Genomic DNA, 21022 nt, shown 5'->3' with positions numbered 1-21022 from the left:
CCCACCACCACACCCAGCTAATTTTTTGTATTTTTAGTAGAGATGGGGTTTCACCATGTTAGCCAGGATGGTCTTGATCTCCTGACCTCGTGATCCGCCCACTTCGGCCTCCCTAAGCGCTGGGATTACAGGGGTGAGCCACCGCGCCTGGCCAGGAAAGCACTTCTTAAATATAGGTTCTTCTCTTTGCACATGTTCACTAGGTTTCAGGTGGTGCACCATGCTCCACTGTAGAAAGGGTAGGAAGCACTCCAGTTTATCTCTGAGTCATCCCTTTTTTTTTTTTTTTTTTTTTTTTTTTTTTTTGAGGCAGAGTTTCACTCCTGTTATCCAGACTGGAGTGAAATGGCGCGATCTTGGCTCACTGCAACCTCTACCTGCTGGGTTTAAGCGATTCTCCTGCTTCAGCCTCCTGAGGAGCTGGGATTACAGGCATCTGCTACGATGCCTGGCTGATTTTTTTGTATTTTTAGTAGAGATGGGGTTTCACCAGGTTGGCCAGGCTGGTCTCAGAAACTCCTGACCTCAGGTGATCTGCCCACCTTGGCCTCCCAAAGTGCTGGGATTACAGGCGAGAGCCACTGCACCCGGCCGGCATCGTTTTTTTTATAGCCCCACAGGTAGTTCTAGTGAACAGGAAAGTTCGCATGAGAGTGTAGTTCTGCAGTAAGCTCTCATCCCCAGGGCTCACTACCAAGGCTGGCACTTGGCATGCACAGTGGTTCGTTAAATCCTCCAGCCTGGTTCTTCAGGCTTTGAAGCTAAGAATTCATGAGTCTTTGTCCCTGATGTACTTTCCATTTTGTTTTGCCTTCATTATTATTCCACATTTCGCTTTTATGTGATTTTCCTTTTTTATATTTCTTAATGCAAGAAGCTCACTGCATAAATGCTTTAGGCTTGAACAGTGTCTTTAAGGAAGAAAAGCAGCCTGGAGGAATCACTTTCAAATGACTCCATTAGCCGGCCCAATTTCCTGGCCACACTCCGCTCCTTGAATTCTAAATCACTTGGGGGTGGGCAAGGGAAGATTCTGAAGCAGCTGGCCAGGTATTGTTGAGTATTCACTGCTCAGAATGCTAGAAGACAAAAGCACAGATACAGGGGGGATTTAGAGAAATTCTGTCACTGTTTGGCGTAGAGCAGGAAAAAAGTTCTGCTTTCCTCTTCTATGGAGGCCGTGGTCCCGGCCGAGGAACTGGTTTGCAGTGTGGTACTGAGCGCCCAGCCTGGCACTGCACGGTCTGGTTGAAACTTGGGGAAGGTGTCTTGTGGATCGTGTCTCAGGTGGCACCAGGTTTCTCTCAGCGCAGAAAGAACTGTTACCAAAGGTGACACTCGGGGAAAACATTTGAAGTATTTGAGGGCAGTCTTCTCTTGCTAGTTTGAGTGAGGACACCTAAGGAACAATGATGTAATACACGTGTAAACACGCTGCTTTTCATTTATTGGCTTCTGTTGAGTTTCACTGGTCATTAACAATGAGCCAGGTAAGTTACAGAGTCTGCAGCTCTGGGTAGACAGACGATTCTGCCCTTAGGAGTGGTTGTTGTCTATCACTCCTAAAAATCACACTGAATAAAGGCAGCTCCATGTGTCCTGGGAAAGGCACAGGCTGTCTGGATACTTACCTATGCTTTTTTTTTTTTTTTTTTTTCTTATAGTGGCCTTTGGTTTATCATTCATCTCTTTTGATTTCTTAAACAGAATATGGTGCACCTGAAGATTGGGAACTCAAAACACAACAACCATTTATGCTCAAAAACCAGCTACTAAGTAAGACGCTCAGATTCAAATAGTTTATTTGTATTTGAGTCCTTAGGTGCCGAAACAGATAGTGTGTTTCTTTTAAGTGTGTATCTCTTAAGAACTTAAGTAAATGCTTTGAGTTTTAAATGAATTCTTTTTTTTTTTTTTTTTTTTTTTTTTTGGAGACAGTCTCCCTCTGTCCCCCAGGCTGGAGTGCAGTGGCGTGATCTCAGCTCACTGCAACCTCTGTCTCCCAGGTTCTAAGTGATTCTCCCGCCTCAGCCTCTGGAGTAACTGGGACTATGGGCATACACCACCACGCCCAGCTAACTTTTTTTTTTTTTAAATTGAGATGGAGTTTTGCTCTTGTTGCCAGACTGGAGTGCAGTGGCACGATCTCGGCTCACGGCAGCCTCCACCTCCCGGGTTCAAGTGATTCTCCTGCCTCAGCCTCCCAGGTAGCTGGGATTACAGGCATGCGCCACCATGCCCAGCTCATTTTGTATTTTTAGTAGAGACGGGGTTTAACCATGTTGTCCAGGCTGGTCTCGAACTCCTGACCTCAGGAGATCCACCTGCCTTGGCCTCCCAAAATGCTGGGATTAGAGGCGTGAGCCACCACACCCAAAGAAATGAATTCTTTAAAACATATCTAAATTCTTATACATTTTTGCAACTCCTATGTTTTAAACTCATTTAATACTGTTATAAATGTGGGAGGTAATGGAGTTGTGAACCAAATTGTGATTTGTGAATTTATGACTTGAAAACCTGTCCAAGCTGTCAGGAAAGAAGCACTAAGCAGGGAAAGGGATCAGGAAAGAAGCACTAAGCAGGGAAAAGGGAAAGTGGCGTCCAGCTATTTTTGTTGTTGTTAGCAATTCATGGAAGGATTTTAAACATTGATTAGACCTGCCAGTTTGCACTGCATAGCTCTATCATTTGGCCATCTGTTGATGTGTGTGGATAATTTAAATCCATATAACAGTAGATATCAATTAGTCTTTTTCTTTGTTTCTCTTAAAGCACTGAAGATAAAATACCCTGATCAACTTGATCAGAAAGTCCTAGAGAAACAACTGCCAGGTAAGAAAAATGAGCCTATCTTTTCCTTAAACTCTGAATCATCGGCCTAGGTATGAGTCAGCTAAAATTAAAACCTTTAACTCATGTCTCAAAGTGTGGACCTCAGAGCTTAGAGGTTTTCATTAGTCTTTTATATTCTAAAATACAATCAATCATGCTAATGTCACTCCCCCATGCCCCCAAAAGTTCAGGTCTCCCATAACTTTATCAGCTGAAAGCAGTTTTGTTAAAATTGGAAGCCCCTGCATATAATTACACACACAAACACACACACACACACAAAATTTTATTTTGAGACAGGGCCTCTGTCACCCAGGTTGGAGTGCAGTGGCACCATCTCAGCCCACAGCAGCCTCTGCTTCCTAGGCTCAAGCATTTCTCCAGCCTTGGCCTCCATGTAGTTGGGACTACAGGTGCGAGCCACCAACGTCCGGCTAATTTTTGTATTTTTTGTAGAGATGGGTTTCGCCACGTTGCCCAGGCTGGTCTCGAATTCCTGAGCTCAAAGCCATCCGCCTGCCTCAGCCTCCCAAAGTGATGGGGTTATAGGCATGAGCCACTGCAGTTGGCCTAAATTGTATTTTTAACCAAAAGCTGAGATCTTGAATGGCATAGACTTTCAGAAGCATTCCCCAAGCCTGTTGCTGTTTCCAGGGAGACTGTGACACTGGGTTTGGGGTCTGCTTCTCATCCCTTCATAAGAGAGGAGCTGTGTCCTGGTGAACTGAATTCTTATGGGAGGTTTGTGACTTTGCTTACTTTCTACTTCTGCTCCTGACGGATCAGGAGTCCCTGCAAAAACAATCTGTAGATGCTCTTTTAATGGACACCCTGAAATGGTTTTGGGAAAACTACCTTAGAACTTAAAAAAAAAAAAAAAGTGCTACTGGAACTGAATTACTTTTATTTGGAAAATAAATATGCTTGTGTCAATAAATTAGATCAACATAACTTACCTTAAACTTTCACTCAAAATAAAAATGAAATTATAGTCTATTTTTGAGTTTGCCATGATACTGTGAATTCTCAAGATTAAACTTGACTCATAGCTAACTGCTAAAATATAAACGGTAAATTTAGAGCAGTGAGGATTTAAATAAATGAAATACACATCAGCTTAATGACTCTAGTACACTGGGTTTGTTTGCCTGTCAGTGCAGTAAATTCCCATTGATTTTTAAATTAGTTTCTATCAGATAAAGCAAGCTTATCATGGTGTTGCTTATATAAAGCAGGCTTTAGTTGTGTTCAGAGAAGTAGCTTTCTGATTGATAACCATCCATTTAGTGTTAATTTACCAGAACGTCTCCATTTTTATTTATTCACAATCTAGTTTCTACTCCTGTAATATGTAATTTGGCTACTGCTATATAATGGATTAGAATTAGTGATTTCCCCCTTCATTATTCTGTTTTCAAACTTAAATACTGCCAGTAAAGGCCCTGGTGAACACAGACTAGTCAAAGAGGGCCAGGACTGTTTTATTTTTTTATCGTTTTTCAGACGGGGTCTGGTTGTCACTCAGGCTGGAGTGCAGTGGTGCCATCTCGGCTCACTGCAGGCTCCATCACCTTGATCATCAAGTGATCCTCCCACCTCCGCCTCCTGAGTAGCTGGGACTATAGGCACGAACCACCACACCCTATTTTTTTGATTTTTAGTAGAGATGAAGCCCCGCTATGTTGTTAAGGCTGGCCTCAAACTCCTGAGCTCAAGCTGTTCTCCTATCATCACCTCCCAAAGTGCTGGGATTATAGGTGTGAGCCACCGTGCCTGGAGGGCCAGGACTTTCTGTGTTTTTGGCCTTCGATGTCTTTGCGTGTTTCCTTTTGCCTTTGCAGATACGTCAAATCAATTAATGGGAATGTCACCACTATGGAGTATTTGCTCAAGAATATTGTCATCAGACCTGCTTCGTTAAGCTTTCCTCTGCAGTCTTCCTCTGGAAGGCACTGAGGTAGACCTGTCAAGTCCTGTCATCTGGGCATATGCCTGAATGCAGCCCTTGGCTGGGGGTGACAGTGCCACTTTACCCTTCTCTACTTCCCCACTGTACACCTGACTGGTATCCCAGGTCTTCTGAGATTCAGTTAGCCATTTTGGGAACACCCACTGCATTCATGCTGTTTTTATTAATCTTTGGGTAGAGCTGCAGAGATTTGACTATCCATAGAAATTATATGTAAGAATTACTATTTTCAACTATTCAGAGTCTGAGTCCTGTATTCTATAAACTCAGCAGTAAGCCAGCAGATTCTGAGGGTTCTTTTTTCCCCCTTTTTAATTTGCTTTTCTGTTCCTCAAATGTGCACTCACTCACTCATTCATTCAAAGGTTCTTAATACTAATTCTTATGCCACATGCTGCGAATATTTAACCACTACCATAGGTAAACGTCTTCTAAAAAGAAAAGTAATAGCCAGGCATGGTGGCTCACACCTGTAATCCTGGCACTTTGGGAGGCCAAGGTGGGCAAATTGCTTGAGCCCAGGAGTTCGAGACCAACCTGAGCAACATGGTGAAACCCCATCTCTACAAAAATAAATAAATACAAAAATTAGCTGGGTGTGGTGGTGCAAGCCTGTAGTCCCAGCTACTTGGGCAGCTGAGGTGGGAGGATGGCTTGAGCCCGGGAAGTTGAGGCTGCAGTGAGCTGTGATTGAGCCACTGCAATCTGGCCTGGGTGACAGAGTGAGACCCTGTCTAAAATGAGAAAAAAAAAAAAGCAATACCATTTTTTTAATCCATTAGATGAGCAAAATTAAAATAATACTGGCTGGCATGAAAAAGCAGTATACCCTTTTTGTAAAGTCATGTGGGAATTACTGTACAAAGTTACAAATACACGTATGCTCTGGCCAAGCATTGTGTCTTGCAGCATTTGTGATGGTGAAGATAAGAAGAATCTAAATACTTGCCAGTGGGGGATGGTGAATAAGCTCTGGTAGAACCACACAGCACACAAGGCACATGTGTCACTGAGGAGAATGAAGCAGGTCTAGAGCTGCGCTGTCCACTGTGACTGCAATAACCACATGTGGCTATTTAAATTCATTAAAATAAAATTCAGTTCTTCAGTCATACTCGCTGCATTCCAGGTGCTCAGTACCACATGTGGCTGCATATTGGACAGTGTATGTCTAGAGGACATGGCATGGAATTGGCATGAAAAGCTGTACCATCATGTCATAAAGAAATACAAATGTAGTAGGTCAATATATTATAAAACCTATACATCTTTTTTTTTTTTTTTTTTTGAGACGGAGTCTCATTCTGTCACCCAAGCTAGAGTGCAATGGCATGATCTTGGCTCACTGCAAACTCTGCCTTCCGGGTTCAAGCAACTCTCCCTGCCTCAGCTTCCCAAGTAGCTGGGTTAACAGGCACCCACCACCACGCCTGGCTAATTTTTGTATTTTTAGTAGAGACAGGGTTTCTCCATGTTGGCCAGGCTGGTCTCAAACTCCTGACCTCAGGTGATCTGCCCACCTCAGCCTCCCAAAGTGTTGGGATTACAGACGTGAGCCACTGCACCTGGCTTAAAACCTACACATCCTTATATGAACATAGAAAAAAAGGCCTAGAGGTAAACCTCTCAAATTTTTAACATTGGTCATAGGCAGTAAAAAGAAATAATTAGCTATTTCCATATTTTCTGAATGCTAAGACAGTCATGTTAGTATATTAAAAATGGTAATGCTATTTATTACATACAAATTGCTACTTTCTTCTATAGAACCGTTATGAGTAGGCAGATTTTTTTGGAGACAGGGCTCACTTTGTTACCCAGGCTGGATGGAGTACAGTGGCGCGATCATGGCTCACTGTAGCCTTGACCTCCTGGGCTCCAGTGATCCTCCCAAGTAGCTGGGACTAGAGGCATACATTGTTATGCTTGGCTAATTTTTTTTTTTTGTAGAGATGGGGTGTCCTCATGTTGCCCAGGCTGGTCTCGAATTCCTGGGCTCTGATCCCTCTGCCTCCCAAAGTGCTGGGGTTACAGGTGTGAGCAGGCCAGGCGGATTTCTTATTAGAATTGTTTTATGACCAAACTTTCTGTTTCTGTCATGTGTTAGGAGGATGTCATTTCCCACTGGTGTGCTGCACTTAACCCCTTCTCTAACCAGGCTCCAACAATGAAAGCCAGTCCATCTAAATCTTTTGAAAGGACTAGACTATCACATATTCACACATGAAAGAGCAAATTTTGTTAATTAAAATTACACATTCTATTAACTGTATTCAATACATACAAAAAGGCCAGTTTTTATTCTAAAATAAAGATAACATTTATTATCACAAGTTGCATAAAAACACACAGCTTTTACAAAAATGATTTTTGATAGAAAAATATGTTTGAATACACTGTGATATTTGTAGGAACACCACACTATTGCTGTATCTCCAGCTAAAGCTTCAAGGAAACTCTGTTTCTCATAATCAAAATATCCACTATTTACCACAACCCATCTTTGGAAAGAAGTTCATAGTGTATTCTGAACAAGCCAAAGCGTTGACTCGGAAGTTACATTCCCATGCCTGGCAGTCACCTGTGTATGTTTAACACAGTTACACATGACATAATTACAGAATGGCGGCGCTGGAACGGACCTTGTAGATCATTTAGTCGACACCCTCATTTTACAGAGGAGGAACTAAGGCCAGAGTTGAGAGATGTCCTCAGGATACCTGAGTCCCATTCCAGTGTTTGTTTGTTCAGTAATTCATAAGGAAGTCATCACAAAGGTTTAAAAAGAAAACGTTAATGACTCACTCCCATTTTTATTCTGTGCTGAGAGTATCATTCTGGTTTATTCAGATTAAGAAACACACTACTGAAATGGTATGAAACTCACTGTCAAAGGGCACTTAGGTCCGTTGGCTCCGTTTCCCACAGTTCCCCAAATGAACAGGTGGTACAAAGACTCAGGCTTTCCCCTAATTACTTACTTGGGTAAAGTGACTTGGGTAAAATGACAGATACGGCCAGGCCCTGGGCTCACGCCTGTAATCCCAGCACTTTGGGAGGCCAGGGCGGATCACGAGGTCAGGAGTTTGAGACCAGCCTGGCCAACATGGTGAAACCCCGTCTCTACTAAAAATACCAAAGTTAGCTGGGTGTGGTGACGGGCACCAGCTACTTGGGAGGCTGAGGCAGGAGGTATCATTTGAACCCGGGAAGTGGAGGTTGCAGTGAGCCGAGATTGCACCATTGCACTCCAGCCTGGGCAACAGAGCGAGACGGTCTCCAAAAAAAAAAAAAAAAAAAAGACAGATACAGCTATCATTGCAATGATACTGTGGTCTCATCACATGAGCTAGTTTTACAAGTAAGTGTCATTTGAGAGAACGAATGGACTTTTCTTGTCTTTTGATAGGCTCCATGACAATTCAAAAGGTGAAGGGATGGCTGTCACGTCTTCTCAAAGTTCCTGTGTCAGACCTTCTGTTGTCCTATGAAAGTCCCAAAGTAAGTTGCCCAGGAAAAAACAAAGTCAAGCTTCGTCCTCATGATGACATTAAACTGTCTCTAGATAGCAATAGTTTGATTCTAAATGGAGACCATAGATCTGTTTGATTTTAAGGGTAAGCTACTGCCTGGGGATGGGGTGGGATAGAGTATGTGTAACATGCTTTATCAGATCTGTCTTAATCACATCCTTCCCTACCTTCCTTCTAATTTTAGGAGCCGGGCATAGAAATCAAGCTGGAAAATGACCTACAGTCATTACGTTTTTACTCTGTGGAAAATGAAGATTGTCTACTAGTGCGATGGTAACAACCAACTAATAAAATTTAGAGACTACACTGCTTATCATGTCTGGGGTTCATCGGAAATAAATGATCCACTGGAACAATTCTGTCAAAAACAAAGGGGTTTACAACTTGCCCTAAGGATAACAAGGGATGTATTTTCACCACTGATGTACTTTTTGTTGGGAAGCGACCATTTCTAGGCTTATACATAATAGCAGTAATAAAGGCTTTGAACCTACTAACAATTTTCTGATCGTATTTCATATTTATTTTTACAGTTCATCACTGCATTTCATGATAAGATTTAAATATTAAATAGAAACTAGCTAGCCTAATAAAATCTGAACACAGTTAATGTCTGTCATAAGACTAGTTTTAATGGAATTCTCTATTGATACTACTATTTTAAAGGGCTACTAAAACGATTTGGCTGGTCATTTTGGGAAATGTCCCTTAAACTTGGGGAGACACATCCTCTACTGTGTATAACAATATGCTATTATCTGTCTTCTCAGTTGCACTATTTTCTAAGAGTACTTAAATTAATCACATGCTTTTCCCTACAATTATACCTAAGCTGAGTGTATCTTCTTGCGTAGAAGATAACCAGCTCTGATTGAAATGTACTCATATTAGGTAAATTTTAGGCAATGATAGGAGGAAAGCAAAACTAATTCTTTCAAAATGTCAACAATTTAGAAATATCCTTCCCGATGCCACTAAAACCCTGAGAAGTATTTGCTTTTATTCATACTCACAAAAATTTAGCATTTAAAAACTATGAGTACGAAGCTGTGACCTTCAGGATTTAGGTTAGATGGCAGAAAGAAAACTTGGTTATTAGTCTACCGTATAAATGGACTTCTTTAAAACCAAGGTTCAGAACTGAGAATCATATTGGTTCCTCTTCAAGTTCAAGTTGCCCACTTCAGAGATCCACAAAATCTGACGTTATTTCCAGAAACCCCAAACTTTGGTATAAGTGACCGCTGCTCAAATATGTGATCACATGATCACACAGCATTCCTGTGAGTTCTTTTTGTCTGATAATTATCCTCATTAAACTCTACAGAGCTATCCTGCAATCCAGGTTGAAATTCAAACTCTCAGTTACTACTGCAGATTCTGAACTGGGCCAAGTTTTAACCAAAAATTACAGGTAATGGTGATTACTAATTAGCCACAATGCATCAGGATTTAGAAATATTTTTTTTTTATAAAATAACTTGGTATTTTTCTGATAATCTTCCAATATATAAACTTTTCTTATGCTACAGTACCAGTTGATTTTTAAGAAGAAAATTTGTGCAAACATTAAGAAACACCGCATTGGTTCTGGGTGAAAGTGCCGGTCTGGAACTCTCTTGAAAGATCATATAGTCTACTGCTAAACCCTGGGATACCTCAGACTTGCACTCAGATTATCGTTTGCCTGCCCTCATTTTAGATGCTGCTAATTCAAGTCCCTGTTATCTTGCTTCACACCGACAAGGATCACCGCACCGTTCCTTCAGTTTCCACAGTTCTGTCAGTTCCCATGGAGAATACTGAGGAGAAGACAGCATTCCTGTCTCACAGGTCTTCTCACACAGCCACAGGCTGTCCTGTTGAAAAACAACCAAAGCCGATCTGAGAGTGGTGAAACTGTTTTAAGAGCGTCAGAAAGTCTGCACGTAGACAGTTTTTATCTATTCGAATGATGCTGAAATTACTTCAAGGATAACTCCATGTGTGGACCAACTGGTGAGGTTTGGGGGTGGCACCTCCTGATTGGGGAAAACACCAGGTCCCACAGTCCTGTGGCTGTGGAATACAGAAACAAGGCAATGTGTGGATGAAGAGTTAGTCAACAAATGCAATTCTGTAATGAATGATTTTAGAAACCACAAGTGAGTTTCGTGTTTGCTATTAAAGGTGTGTCTATGGCAGTATTAATAACAGCTATTATTCTGATGGAATGCTTACAATATTGTGGGGACTCTACCCAAGCACTTTGTAAATATTTCACTCAATTCTCACAGTAACGCTGTGAGGTAGGAGCTATTTCCCTCTTACAACTGAGGAACAAACTAAGAGTTAAGTAACTTGTTCAAGGTCACAGGGCTCGTAAATGAAGAGGAGGGATTAAAGACTCCTAAGCTCAAGTTCTTAACCACTAGACTATTTCCTAGCTACATGAATTGGCTTCTGTTTTCAGCAATATAGCAGAACACAGAGAGAAACTCATTCAATGTTTTGACAACACAAAAATGTTGGGCAAAATGAAACACCTTTATAAAGCATGGCAGAACTCCATGAAGAAAGAAGAAAACGGGCAGGAGAAAGTGCTGAGTCAGCATGTGCCCTGAAGGCGGCTGCTGATCCTTGGGTTATGAAAGGCCAAGCCCAGGGACAGGAGACTAATGGGAGACTGACACAGAGCTAGGATCTCTGAGGGGCCACAGCCTCAGGGGGTATATAAGAAAACAAACTCGGCTTGTCTGTCTCAGTCTCGCCCCTCAGTGGGATGGAAAGGAGGAGTCTCTCTCCCCTGAGCGCCTACCCACAGCTTGCACTTAGGTAGGTCTGGGGCTGGTAGTCAGTCTGTGTAAGCCCAACAGTTCCAAGTCAAAAATCTGAAGTATTCATAGATGGTAGTTTTCCTAGTGCATGGTAGAAAAAAATGTAAATCCTCTCTATAGGAATGCATTTTAAATAGGGACTCAGTTTCCAAAGACAACACGGTCACAAAAACAAAAAACAAAAACAAAAACAACTCTTCAACACCTCAGAAAACAAGCCCCATGAACAACAGTGTGTAGAAACAGGAAACTGCAGAATCAGACCCAGCAAAGACTACAGATCCCAGAGTTATCAGATACAAAAATAATTCTATTCAAAGATGAGACTGAAAGTACAACAAAGGAATCGGACTATCAAAGTGGACTACAGAGATGTGGGTTGACTTCTGAGAGCTGCTCTGGGGCCCAGCTCTATGCTGGGCTTCTAACTGACAGACACTGCATGTGCCTTCTGTCCCCTGCACCTTCCATGGCCAAAGTGGAAGTTGCAAGAATCCAGAACTCAACAGAAATCTCTAAAGCGAAAGTCAGCTTTGTGCTTGGTTTCTTCCCAGGTCTCTAGTTTCCATTTTGGTCTCTGCAGATTCATTTTTGTTTTCTGGTTCAGCAATAGTGTGTTTTAAATGATGTCTTATATTTCATGCAGTGTCTCCTTTGTATCGGTCAGAAGGGTTGAAGGATCCTTAGACTGCCACACTCAAATCAGTGGATTCTGTCGTTATTATTTTTTGTTTTTTTTGAGACGGAGTCTCGCTCTGTCGCCCAGGCTGGAGTGCAGTGGCATGATCTTGGCTCACTGCAAGCTCTGCCTCCCGGGTTCATGCCATTCTCCTGCTTCAGCCTCCCGAGTAGCTGGGCCTACAGGCACCTGCCACTACACCTGGCTAATTTTTTTTGTATTTTTAGTAGAGATGGGGTTTCACCGTGTTAGCCAGGATGGTCTCCATCTCCTGACCTCGTGATCCGCCCACCTCGGCCTCCCAAAGTGCTGGGATTACAGGCGTGAGCCACCACGCCCAGCCTTCTGTTGTTTTAAAGCTGAAAATAATTTCTGATCAAATCTATGGCAACTGAATTTTTTGTAGGTAGGGGAACTTTCATTTATAACCTTTTGCTTTAAACTCAGAAAAATACTGTATGAGAAATAACCTAGCTGGATTATTGTGAATTAAAGCAACAGCGTAGCTATTATGGTAGAAGATCCTCATTCTTTCTGCCCATGGTGTGATATACATTACAGGCTGAGCATTCCAAATCTGAAAATTTGAAATCTAAAATGCTCCAAAATCCACAACTTTTTCTTTCTTTTTTTTTTTTTGAGACAGAGTCTCTCTCACTCTATTCTCAGGTGGGAGTGCAGTGGTGCATTCACAGCTCACTGCACCCTCGACCTCCCATGCTCAAGTTGATCCTCCTACCTTAGCCTCCTGAGTAGCTGGGACCACAGGCAGGCGCTGCCATGCCCAGCTAATTTTTTTGTACTTTTTGTAGAGATGAGAGTTTTGCCATGTTGCCCAGGCTGGTCTTGAACTCCTGGGCTCAAGTGATAATGCCCACCTTGGCCTCCCAGTGTTGGGATTACAGGCGTGTGCCACTATGCCAAGCCCAAAACTTTTTGAGAGCCAACATGACACTCAAAGGAAATGCTCATTGAAGCATTTCAGTTTTCAGATTTGGGATGTGGAACTTGTAAGTATAATGCAATTATTCTAAAATCCAAAAAAATCTGAAATCCTCAATACTTCTGATCCCAGGCATTTTGGATAAAGGACACTCAACCTGTATATAGAAATCTCACCTCCTCAACTCTTAAGAAGCCTGAGGCCATCCCCAAAGACTTACCTGGTATCTTTTAGGTCCTATGGCTGCCATCCAGATGCCCATGCTTACATCTTCACCCTATACATGGCCCATAAAGTTTAAATGTAAAAATTTTAAATGCTATTTTATTTGTAAAGTCAAAACCATGCCCACTCCCATCATAAACCACCTTTCTACTTTTTTGCTTTATTATTCTAATATGAAATAGCAAAAATGGATTCACACAAAGTCAAAGTGAGTGCCTATGAAGCACCCCCACCACACGGTAATAAGATGAAACCGCGAGTAGAGGACCCATCCTTCTCGTGTACCTTAAGCTTCCAGCAAGCACTTTGGGCTCCCTCCTTAGGAATTAAAATCTTTCTATTCCTCCAGGGACTATACTTTTTTTGTGTGTGTGAGACCGAGTCTCCCTCTGTCACCCAGGCTGGCATGCAGTGGTGCGATCTCAGCTCACTGCAACCTCTGCTTCCGGGTTCACATGATTCTCCTGCCTCAGCCTCCCAAGTAGTTGGGAATACAGGTGTGTGCCACCACACCCGTCTCATTTTTTGTATTTTTAGTAGAGATGGGATTTTACCATGTTAGGCTGGTTTCGAACTCCTAACTAAAGTGATCTGCCTGCCTCAGCCTCCCAAAGTGCTAGGATTACAGGCATGAGCCACAGTGCCCGGCCTCCAGGGACTACGCCTGTAAATACTAGCTGAAAACATAAGTAGGCTCAAAAAAGATTTAGGAATAGAACTTAAAGGCAAGATTTGAGGGATATGGGGTGCATCCTTAACCTCTGAGAGGTGATTCCTATACAGAGAGTAATGTGCTTTTCCCTAAGGTAAGTGGGTTCTGCTTTTCATGATGGAATGCTGAGTGAGATGAAACTTGGTGTGATGAGTGTATACGTAGGTGGGAAATCCTTAATTTTTTATTTTACTTTTTATTACAGAGATGGGGTCTTGCTATGTCACCCAGGCTGGTCTTGAATTCCTGGGCTCAAGTGATCTACCTGCCTTAGCCTCCCAAAGTGCTGTGATTATAGGCGAGAGCCACCACGCCAAGCTAAGAAATTCTTAATTACCTGATAGGTCTTTAACCTCCCCGAGTTGCTTGCCAGCCAGCTGACGATGTCCTTGGAGATCACATAGCCTGACCCACATGCAAAGGCAGGGTAAGCGGGGCTGGGGTACTCCAACTCCTGCCACTTTCCGGTTCGGTCAACTGCCCAATTCAGTCTGAAACTGAGATGAAAAATAATGTGGCCTCTTGTGTTAGTCTGACACATATCCTGCCACTATTAAACTTGACTCCTTTATCATCACTACAAAGGAATAAGCTTGTAGAAGTGAGGAAAGAAAATAAGAAAATTTTTTTTTTTGAGACGGAGTTTCGCTCTTGTTGCCCAGGCTGGAGGGCAGTGGCGCCATCTTGGCTCACTGCAACCCTGCCTCCCAGGTCCAAGCGATTCTCCTGCCTCAGCCTCCCGAGTAGCTGGGATTACAGGCATGCGCCATCATGACCAGCTAATTTTTTATATTTTTAGTAGAGACGGGGTTTCACCATGTTGGCCAAGCTTGTCTTAAACTCCTGACTTCAGGTGATCCACCCACCTCGGCCTCCCAAAGTGCTGGGATTACAGGCGTGAGCCACTGTGCCCCGCCAGAAAAAAATTTTTTTAATCTAAGGAAAGGAATTATCATTTATCCAGTGTTGTTTTAGATAAGATCGGTATGTTAAATTTTCTCAAAGTTGCATTTGTAAAGTTTCTGAATGAAAAGTACTAGATCACCCTGTGTTTTAGTACATATGAAAACAAAAAACCAAATCACTAATCCATATTGTATTCCTGAGGAAGCACAGAAAATGGTTTCAGAGATGCGTCACAAACTTATTCTAACAAAATATACAGTAGCTTCTAATGTGAATACCATTTACTTCTTTGATGTAAGAATAAAAGCCATATTGTTTTCCCTCCTTTACTACATTAGCCTCAGGCTTTTCATTTAAACAACAGTAATATAAAATTTGTTATTATTTTTAAGATAGGGTCTCCCTCTGTTGCCCAGGCTGCAGTGCAGTTGCAAAATCATAGCTCATTGCAGCCTCCAACTCCTGGGCTCAAGCAGTCCCCCTGCCTCAGCCTCCCAAGTAGCTACGGGCTACAGGCTCACATCACCTTTTTTATTTTTTGTAGGGACAGGGTCTTGCAATGTTGCCCAGGCTAGTTTTGAACTCTTGGCCTCAAAGGATCCTCCCACCTCAGCTGTCCCAAAACTCTGGGATGACAGATGTGAGCCAGCATGACTGACCTAGAGTAATGAAATATATATTAACCTAGGAGTCTAGTAAGAAATTGTATATCCCAACCACATTTTCAAAAAAAAGGATATTTTATGCTTAATTAATTACATTTGATCAGGTACATGAATGCCAATGGGCTAAGAATGGTTAACTTACTTTCCCCACCAAAAATTAGGCCCATCCAGATTCTTTTGGGCAATCCTATTAAATACAGCTTCGAGGTCTATGTAACAGTCGTCATCTGTCTTCAGCAACAAATTGAAGCTGGTTGTTTCCATAGTCCTGTTGACAAAAAAGGGATATGAAAGTCAGTGCAACCAGACAAAGAAACAAAGAAACACCAATGCAGTGGCGTCACTAACACTTCATTCAAAACTGTACCTGTCATTATTGTATCTCTTATTCCTCAAATGTTGAGAACATTCTCTAACAAAATTTTGCTGCTATCAACTAAGGCCATCACTTGGTCTTTACTAAGTGGCATAACACAGAGAAGTACTAAGCTGATTTTAAAAGGTAAAGGAAGAGCACGATGAAGGAAAATATCTGGCTTAAATGGAACATACATTCAAACAAATGCTTCTTAGGCATCATTCAAGTCCTGCTGCCAAATCTATTAAATGTCTGAACCCTACCCTGTGTGTTCTTAATAACAAAGGCCCAGCATAATGAATTAGGTGTTGTATCTGGGCCTCTCACACAGAACACTATTGTACAATATGCATCTGATGCTACTATTTATATTACACTCAAAATATTTTATGGCTTAAAAAAAACCTGACTTATTACATTGAAACATATTTTCCCTTGGAAACAGCTTCCAGCAATTAAACCATTATAAATGACCTGGAAGGCAAAGGAGAGTGACTTCATTATCTAGACATAAAATATATAATCCTGACTAAAGACAAAATTGACTCCTCCATTTCACATTGACAATCCCTGTACAGCTGTTTAAAAACGCAGTTTTGCTAGGGGGCCAGTCATATGTCAGAAATCTCAATAAAATAAATTTAGAATTTCATTAGGTCAAAGAATGGTGAATTTAACAATGGGTCCACACCAAACAGCATCACCCCATGTTCCTAAAGTTTATTTCCAATTAACAGCAAAAGCCATACATAATATTTGCTAATTAGAAATAAATTTTCATGATAAAGAATATTTGGGTCACTGATAACTGAAATAAAGAGGAAGAAATAATGAAACTCATTTGCAGTGTGGAGATGGGTGATGCCAGCTATGGGGACGCAGGTCCCAGATCAGTCCTGTTGAAGGTTACAGCAGCGATCCAGGGAGAGAAGGTGGCAGTCAGAATAGTGGCAGTGGAGACAAAGAGTGAGGCTAAGATACTTCCACGCCTGGGAAATATCTTGCTCTAAAGAGAGTCCTAGAACCCCACAGCCCTGATTTCCCACCCTTGGGACCTCCATGCCCATTCCTCACCTCAGCCTCACCTATAATTGCAACTCTCATTTGTGGCCCCAAATTAAAAGGAGCTTCTTTTTCTTATTACAGCTGTCTAAACTTAACCAGTATTTGACACACCCAGATTTCCAACCCTCATTTCATTCTGCCCTCTACCCACAGGATGAGTTCCAAATTATATTAATTTGCCCCAGCTGGCCAGGTATGGTGGCTCACGCCTATAATCCCGGCACTTTGGGAGGCCGAGGCAGGAGGACTGCTTGAGACCTTATTTCTATTTATAAATAAATAAATAAATAAATAAATAAATAAATAAATAATTTGCCCCAGCTAAGAAACATTACCTTCCATAAACCAATTAAGCCATCTACCCCTAAGGACCAGGGAACTGTGTCCGTAAAGTACTGATCTTGGTAACTTCCCACTCTGTCTAGGGCAACAGAGAAGAAAAGCAGACAGACCCTGGGCCTCAGCAAGGAACAGGAGAAGGTTTTTAAAAATAAAAGTGAAAAAAATAAAAAGAGAATACCCTTTATAGGTTTGGCCTAATCAGAGATACAGTTTGAAAGTTTTAGCTCCAGGGTCAGGATAGACAGTATCAGGAGACTCAACAGAAAATTCTGAGATCCTAGAGTAACTAATAATTCTAATAACTATACATGTTAAGATTTTATATATATATGTTACTATTATTATATATTGTTACTGTTATTATTGTTATAAAAGTAGGAGTTACAAGTAAGTTCCAAGAAACACTGGAGGGTCTGGGAAATTATAAATACGATAGATTTTGGGACTTGTGGAATTTCAGTAAGCCAGCTCTATAAGAGTTTTAGAATCAGGGAGGTAGTTTTTAAGTGGATGCAGTAGAGACTGGAAGTATAAGGTGGATATTCAGTAGAAGAGAATTTCTATCAGTAACCTAAATGTGAGTGACTGTAACTGGGGAATCTGGGTAGGTGGGTATAAATACAACTAAAAATGAACCATTCCCAAACTCACTGATTTTTGTCTAACGCTGGCTTGAGACAACCAAGGCAAGTAGAAATGACTCAAAATGAATCAATTTTTGCTTTTTTTTTTTTTTTTTTTTTGAGACAGAGTCTCACTCTGCTGCCCAGGCTGGAGTGGAGTCGTGTGATCTTGGCTCACTGCAACCTCCGCCTTCTGGGTGCAAGTGGTTCTCATGCCTCAGCCTCCTGAGTAGCTGGGATTATAGGTGCTCGCCACCACACTTGGCTAATTTTTGTATTTTTAGTAGAAACAGGGTTTTACCATGGCGGCCAGGCTGGTCTCAGACTCCAGATCTCAAGTGATCTGCCTGCCTTGGCTTCCCAAAGGTGCTGCTGGCAGGCACAAGCCACCAGCCAATTTTTGCCGTGTTTTTGACAGGTTAATATCACATTGTGGATCTTTATCAAAATAAAGAGGCAACATCTTAGAAGCTCAGTTTTCACAAGGAACTGGGATACAATAGGTCATATCCCAGGTGATCAGTGGCCTTAGGTTTGCTTTTATTTGTTGAAATCTCAGTGGTTTGAAGTTGATTGTCTCGATAGCAAAAGAACAATAAGACAGGCACAGTGTCACGCGCCTGTAATCTTAGCTACTCAGGAGGCTAAGGCAAGAGGTTTGCTTGCACTCAGGAGTTCAAGACCAGCCTAGGAAACATAGTAAGAACCCTATCAAAAAAAAAAAAAAAAAAAAGAAACTAACAATAAAACAAGTTCTACATTTTTACAACCTACCATCTATAGAAGTTCAATAATTTTGCAGGAACATTACGATAAGTGTCGACGACATCCACAAAAACAATATCATCATAGATGCTGCTTTCCTCCTTCAGTAAGGCATCTTCCTCGTGGAGATTCCTTATATGATCAGTAAGTCTTTGAGGGCGAGAATGAAGGCTGTGTAAGAGAGCATCACCTTCTAAAAAGGAAAAGTTGAGAGTTGGAGAAAAATGCTATTGTACACTTACCACTCAGAACTTATGATGTACACTACAGTTCTTTGCCCAAGGTAACCTAACAGAAACACATGCAGTTGTTTGGAACTTCAGGTAGAAAAATGGGAACTCTCATACACTGCCAGTAGGTTTAAGTGGATGCCCCCACTCTGGAAAGCAATTTGGCAATATCTATTTAGGCTGAAAATGTGTACACCTTATGGTTCAGTTGTGGCCACTTGTAGATATATCCCTACTAACGTTATTTCACATGAGGCTATTAATTACAGCATTGTTTGTAATTGTGGCAGAAAAACGGGACCAACCTAACTGTCCACTGAGAGAAAAAAAAATAGCCAGGTTGTGGTATATTCACATCATGAAATACAGCAGTTAAAAAAATTACCCTGATCTTGCATGTTAAAAGGATTGGGATGGAAAAATAAAGTTGAGTGAAAATTGCCAAGTGATAATACAATGTGACACCACAGATATCAATTATAAAATATTCAAAACTATGTTATTTAAAGACATCGTCAGGCGTGGTGCCTTATGCCTGTAATCCCAGCACTTTGGGAGGCCGAGGGAGGAGAATCGCTTAAGCCCAGAAGTTTGAGATCACTCTAGGTAACACAGGGAGACCCCCATCTCTAAATAAAATTTAAAAATTAGCCAGGCATCGTGGTGCATGCCTCTGGTCCCAGCTTCTTGGGAGGCCAAGGCAGGAGGATCCCTGGAGCTCAGGAGTTCAAGGCTGCAGTGAGCTATGGTTATACCACTGAACTCCATCCAGTCTGGGCAACAGAGCGAGACCCTGTCTCAAATAAATAAATAGAGAGATGTAAATATGTTCAAAGTAGAAAAATAAGAATGGGAAGGGTACACATGAATTTTAGGAAAGTGGCACCCCCTCTGAGGAGAAGGAAGAGGAATACATCTAGGGAGAACCACAACGGGAAGGTTTCAACCGTACCTACAGTGTTTTCTTTCTTTCTTCTTTTTTTTTTTTTTTTTTGAGACAGAGTCTCACTCTGGTGTCCAGGCTGGAGTGCAGTGGCGTCATCTCGGTTCACTGCAACCTCCACCTCCCAGATCAAGTGATTCTCCTGCCTCAGCCTCCCAAGTAGCTGGGATTACAGGCGTGTGCCACCACGCCCAGCTAATTTTTGTATTTTTAGTAGAGACGAGGTTTCACCATGTTGGCCAGCTGGTCTCGAACTCCTGACCTCAAGTGATCCACCTGCCTCAGCCTCCCGAAGTGTTGGGATTACAGGCGTGAGCCACCACACCCGGCATATAATGTTTTCTTTTTTCTTTTCTTTTTTTTTTTTTTTTGAGACAGAGTCTCACTCTGTTGCCCAGACTGGAGTACAGTGGTATGATCTCAGCTCACTGTAATCTCCACCTCCTGGGTTCAAGGATTCTCCTGTCTCAGCCTCCCTCGTGAGTAGCTGGGATTACAGGAGCCTGCCACCACGCCCAGCTAATTGTTTGTATTTTTACAAACAATTGTAAAAATTGTTTGTAACAAGAGGCAGGGTTTCGCCATGTTGGCCAGGCTGGTCTCGAACTCCTAACCTCAGGTGATCCACCCACCTCAGCCTACCAAAGTGCTAAGATTACAGGCATGCGCCACCGTGCCTGGCCATGTTTTATTTAAAAAAAAAAAAAAAATCACAAATGAATATGAAAAAATGTAAACATTTGTTAATTCTGAGCGCTGGGTACCTGGGAGTTTCAGTACTATTTCTGGTGTATTTATGATTATTTCCTTTTTTTTCTTTTGAGACAGGGTCTTGTTCTATCACCTGGGCTAGAATGCAGTGGTGCAATCACAGCTCACTGCAGCCTCAACTTCCTGGGCTCAAGTGATCCTCCCATCTCAGCTTCCCAAGTAGCTGGTACTACCGGCACCTGTCACCACACCAAGGAAATTTTTAAGTTTTTTGTAGAGATGGGGTCCTGCTATGTTGTCTAGGCTGGTCTCGAAATTCTGGGCTCAAGAGATCCTCTTGCCTCAGTCTCCCAAAATTCTGGGATTACAGGCGAGAGCTACTGTGCCTGGCCAAGATACTTCATAATAAAAATGATTACTAACGTGCTTAAAAGACAATTTATCTGCCACTTCACAAGTTAATGAGTCACTTGTCACATGTGTGCAGGGACTATCCCCAGATCCTACTGATTTAAGGCAATTCTTTCGCTGTGGCAGGAGATGTCAGGATTTTCTAAAAATGTCTCAATCAAATTAAAGAAAATTTTTGAAAAATACAAAGAAAGTGAGCTGCTGAGGGTGGCGAAGGAAATGAAATACAATTTGCCACTGCACTCTTTATCACTGCAACTGGAAAGGATGAGGTGGGGAGCTGAAGGCCTC

The 21022-nt window shown here is 42.0% G+C and overlaps 2 protein-coding genes across 4 annotated transcripts in view; one reads left to right on the top strand and one right to left on the bottom strand.

Moving 5' to 3' along the window:
• TBCE (tubulin folding cofactor E) overlaps window positions 1-8830 on the top strand; it is an 88240-nt gene extending 79410 nt beyond the window's left edge. For all 3 annotated transcript variants that reach the window (XM_011989360.1, XM_011989359.1, XM_011989358.1), the window contains 4 exons: window positions 1708-1776; window positions 2776-2835; window positions 8214-8305; window positions 8522-8830. In XM_011989360.1, coding sequence (XP_011844750.1) covers window positions 1708-1776; window positions 2776-2835; window positions 8214-8305; window positions 8522-8614 — 314 coding nt within the window. In that variant the 3' untranslated portion in view covers window positions 8615-8830. The remainder of the gene's footprint in view (window positions 1-1707; window positions 1777-2775; window positions 2836-8213; window positions 8306-8521) is intronic.
• Window positions 7100-21022, bottom strand: part of B3GALNT2 (beta-1,3-N-acetylgalactosaminyltransferase 2) — an 81709-nt gene continuing 67786 nt past the window's right edge. Inside the window, exons 9-13 of the mRNA XM_011989375.1 lie at window positions 18446-18629; window positions 15426-15551; window positions 14050-14209; window positions 12996-13052; window positions 7100-10196 (exon numbers count right to left, since the gene is read on the bottom strand). Coding sequence (XP_011844765.1) covers window positions 10062-10196; window positions 12996-13052; window positions 14050-14209; window positions 15426-15551; window positions 18446-18629 — 662 coding nt within the window. The 3' untranslated portion in view covers window positions 7100-10061. The remainder of the gene's footprint in view (window positions 10197-12995; window positions 13053-14049; window positions 14210-15425; window positions 15552-18445; window positions 18630-21022) is intronic.

This window comes from Mandrillus leucophaeus, unplaced genomic scaffold (assembly GCF_000951045.1).
Source record: "Mandrillus leucophaeus isolate KB7577 unplaced genomic scaffold, Mleu.le_1.0 Scaffold350, whole genome shotgun sequence".
Classification (NCBI taxonomy): domain Eukaryota; kingdom Metazoa; phylum Chordata; class Mammalia; order Primates; family Cercopithecidae; genus Mandrillus; species Mandrillus leucophaeus.
This window is presented reverse-complemented; position numbering and strand designations above follow the sequence as displayed.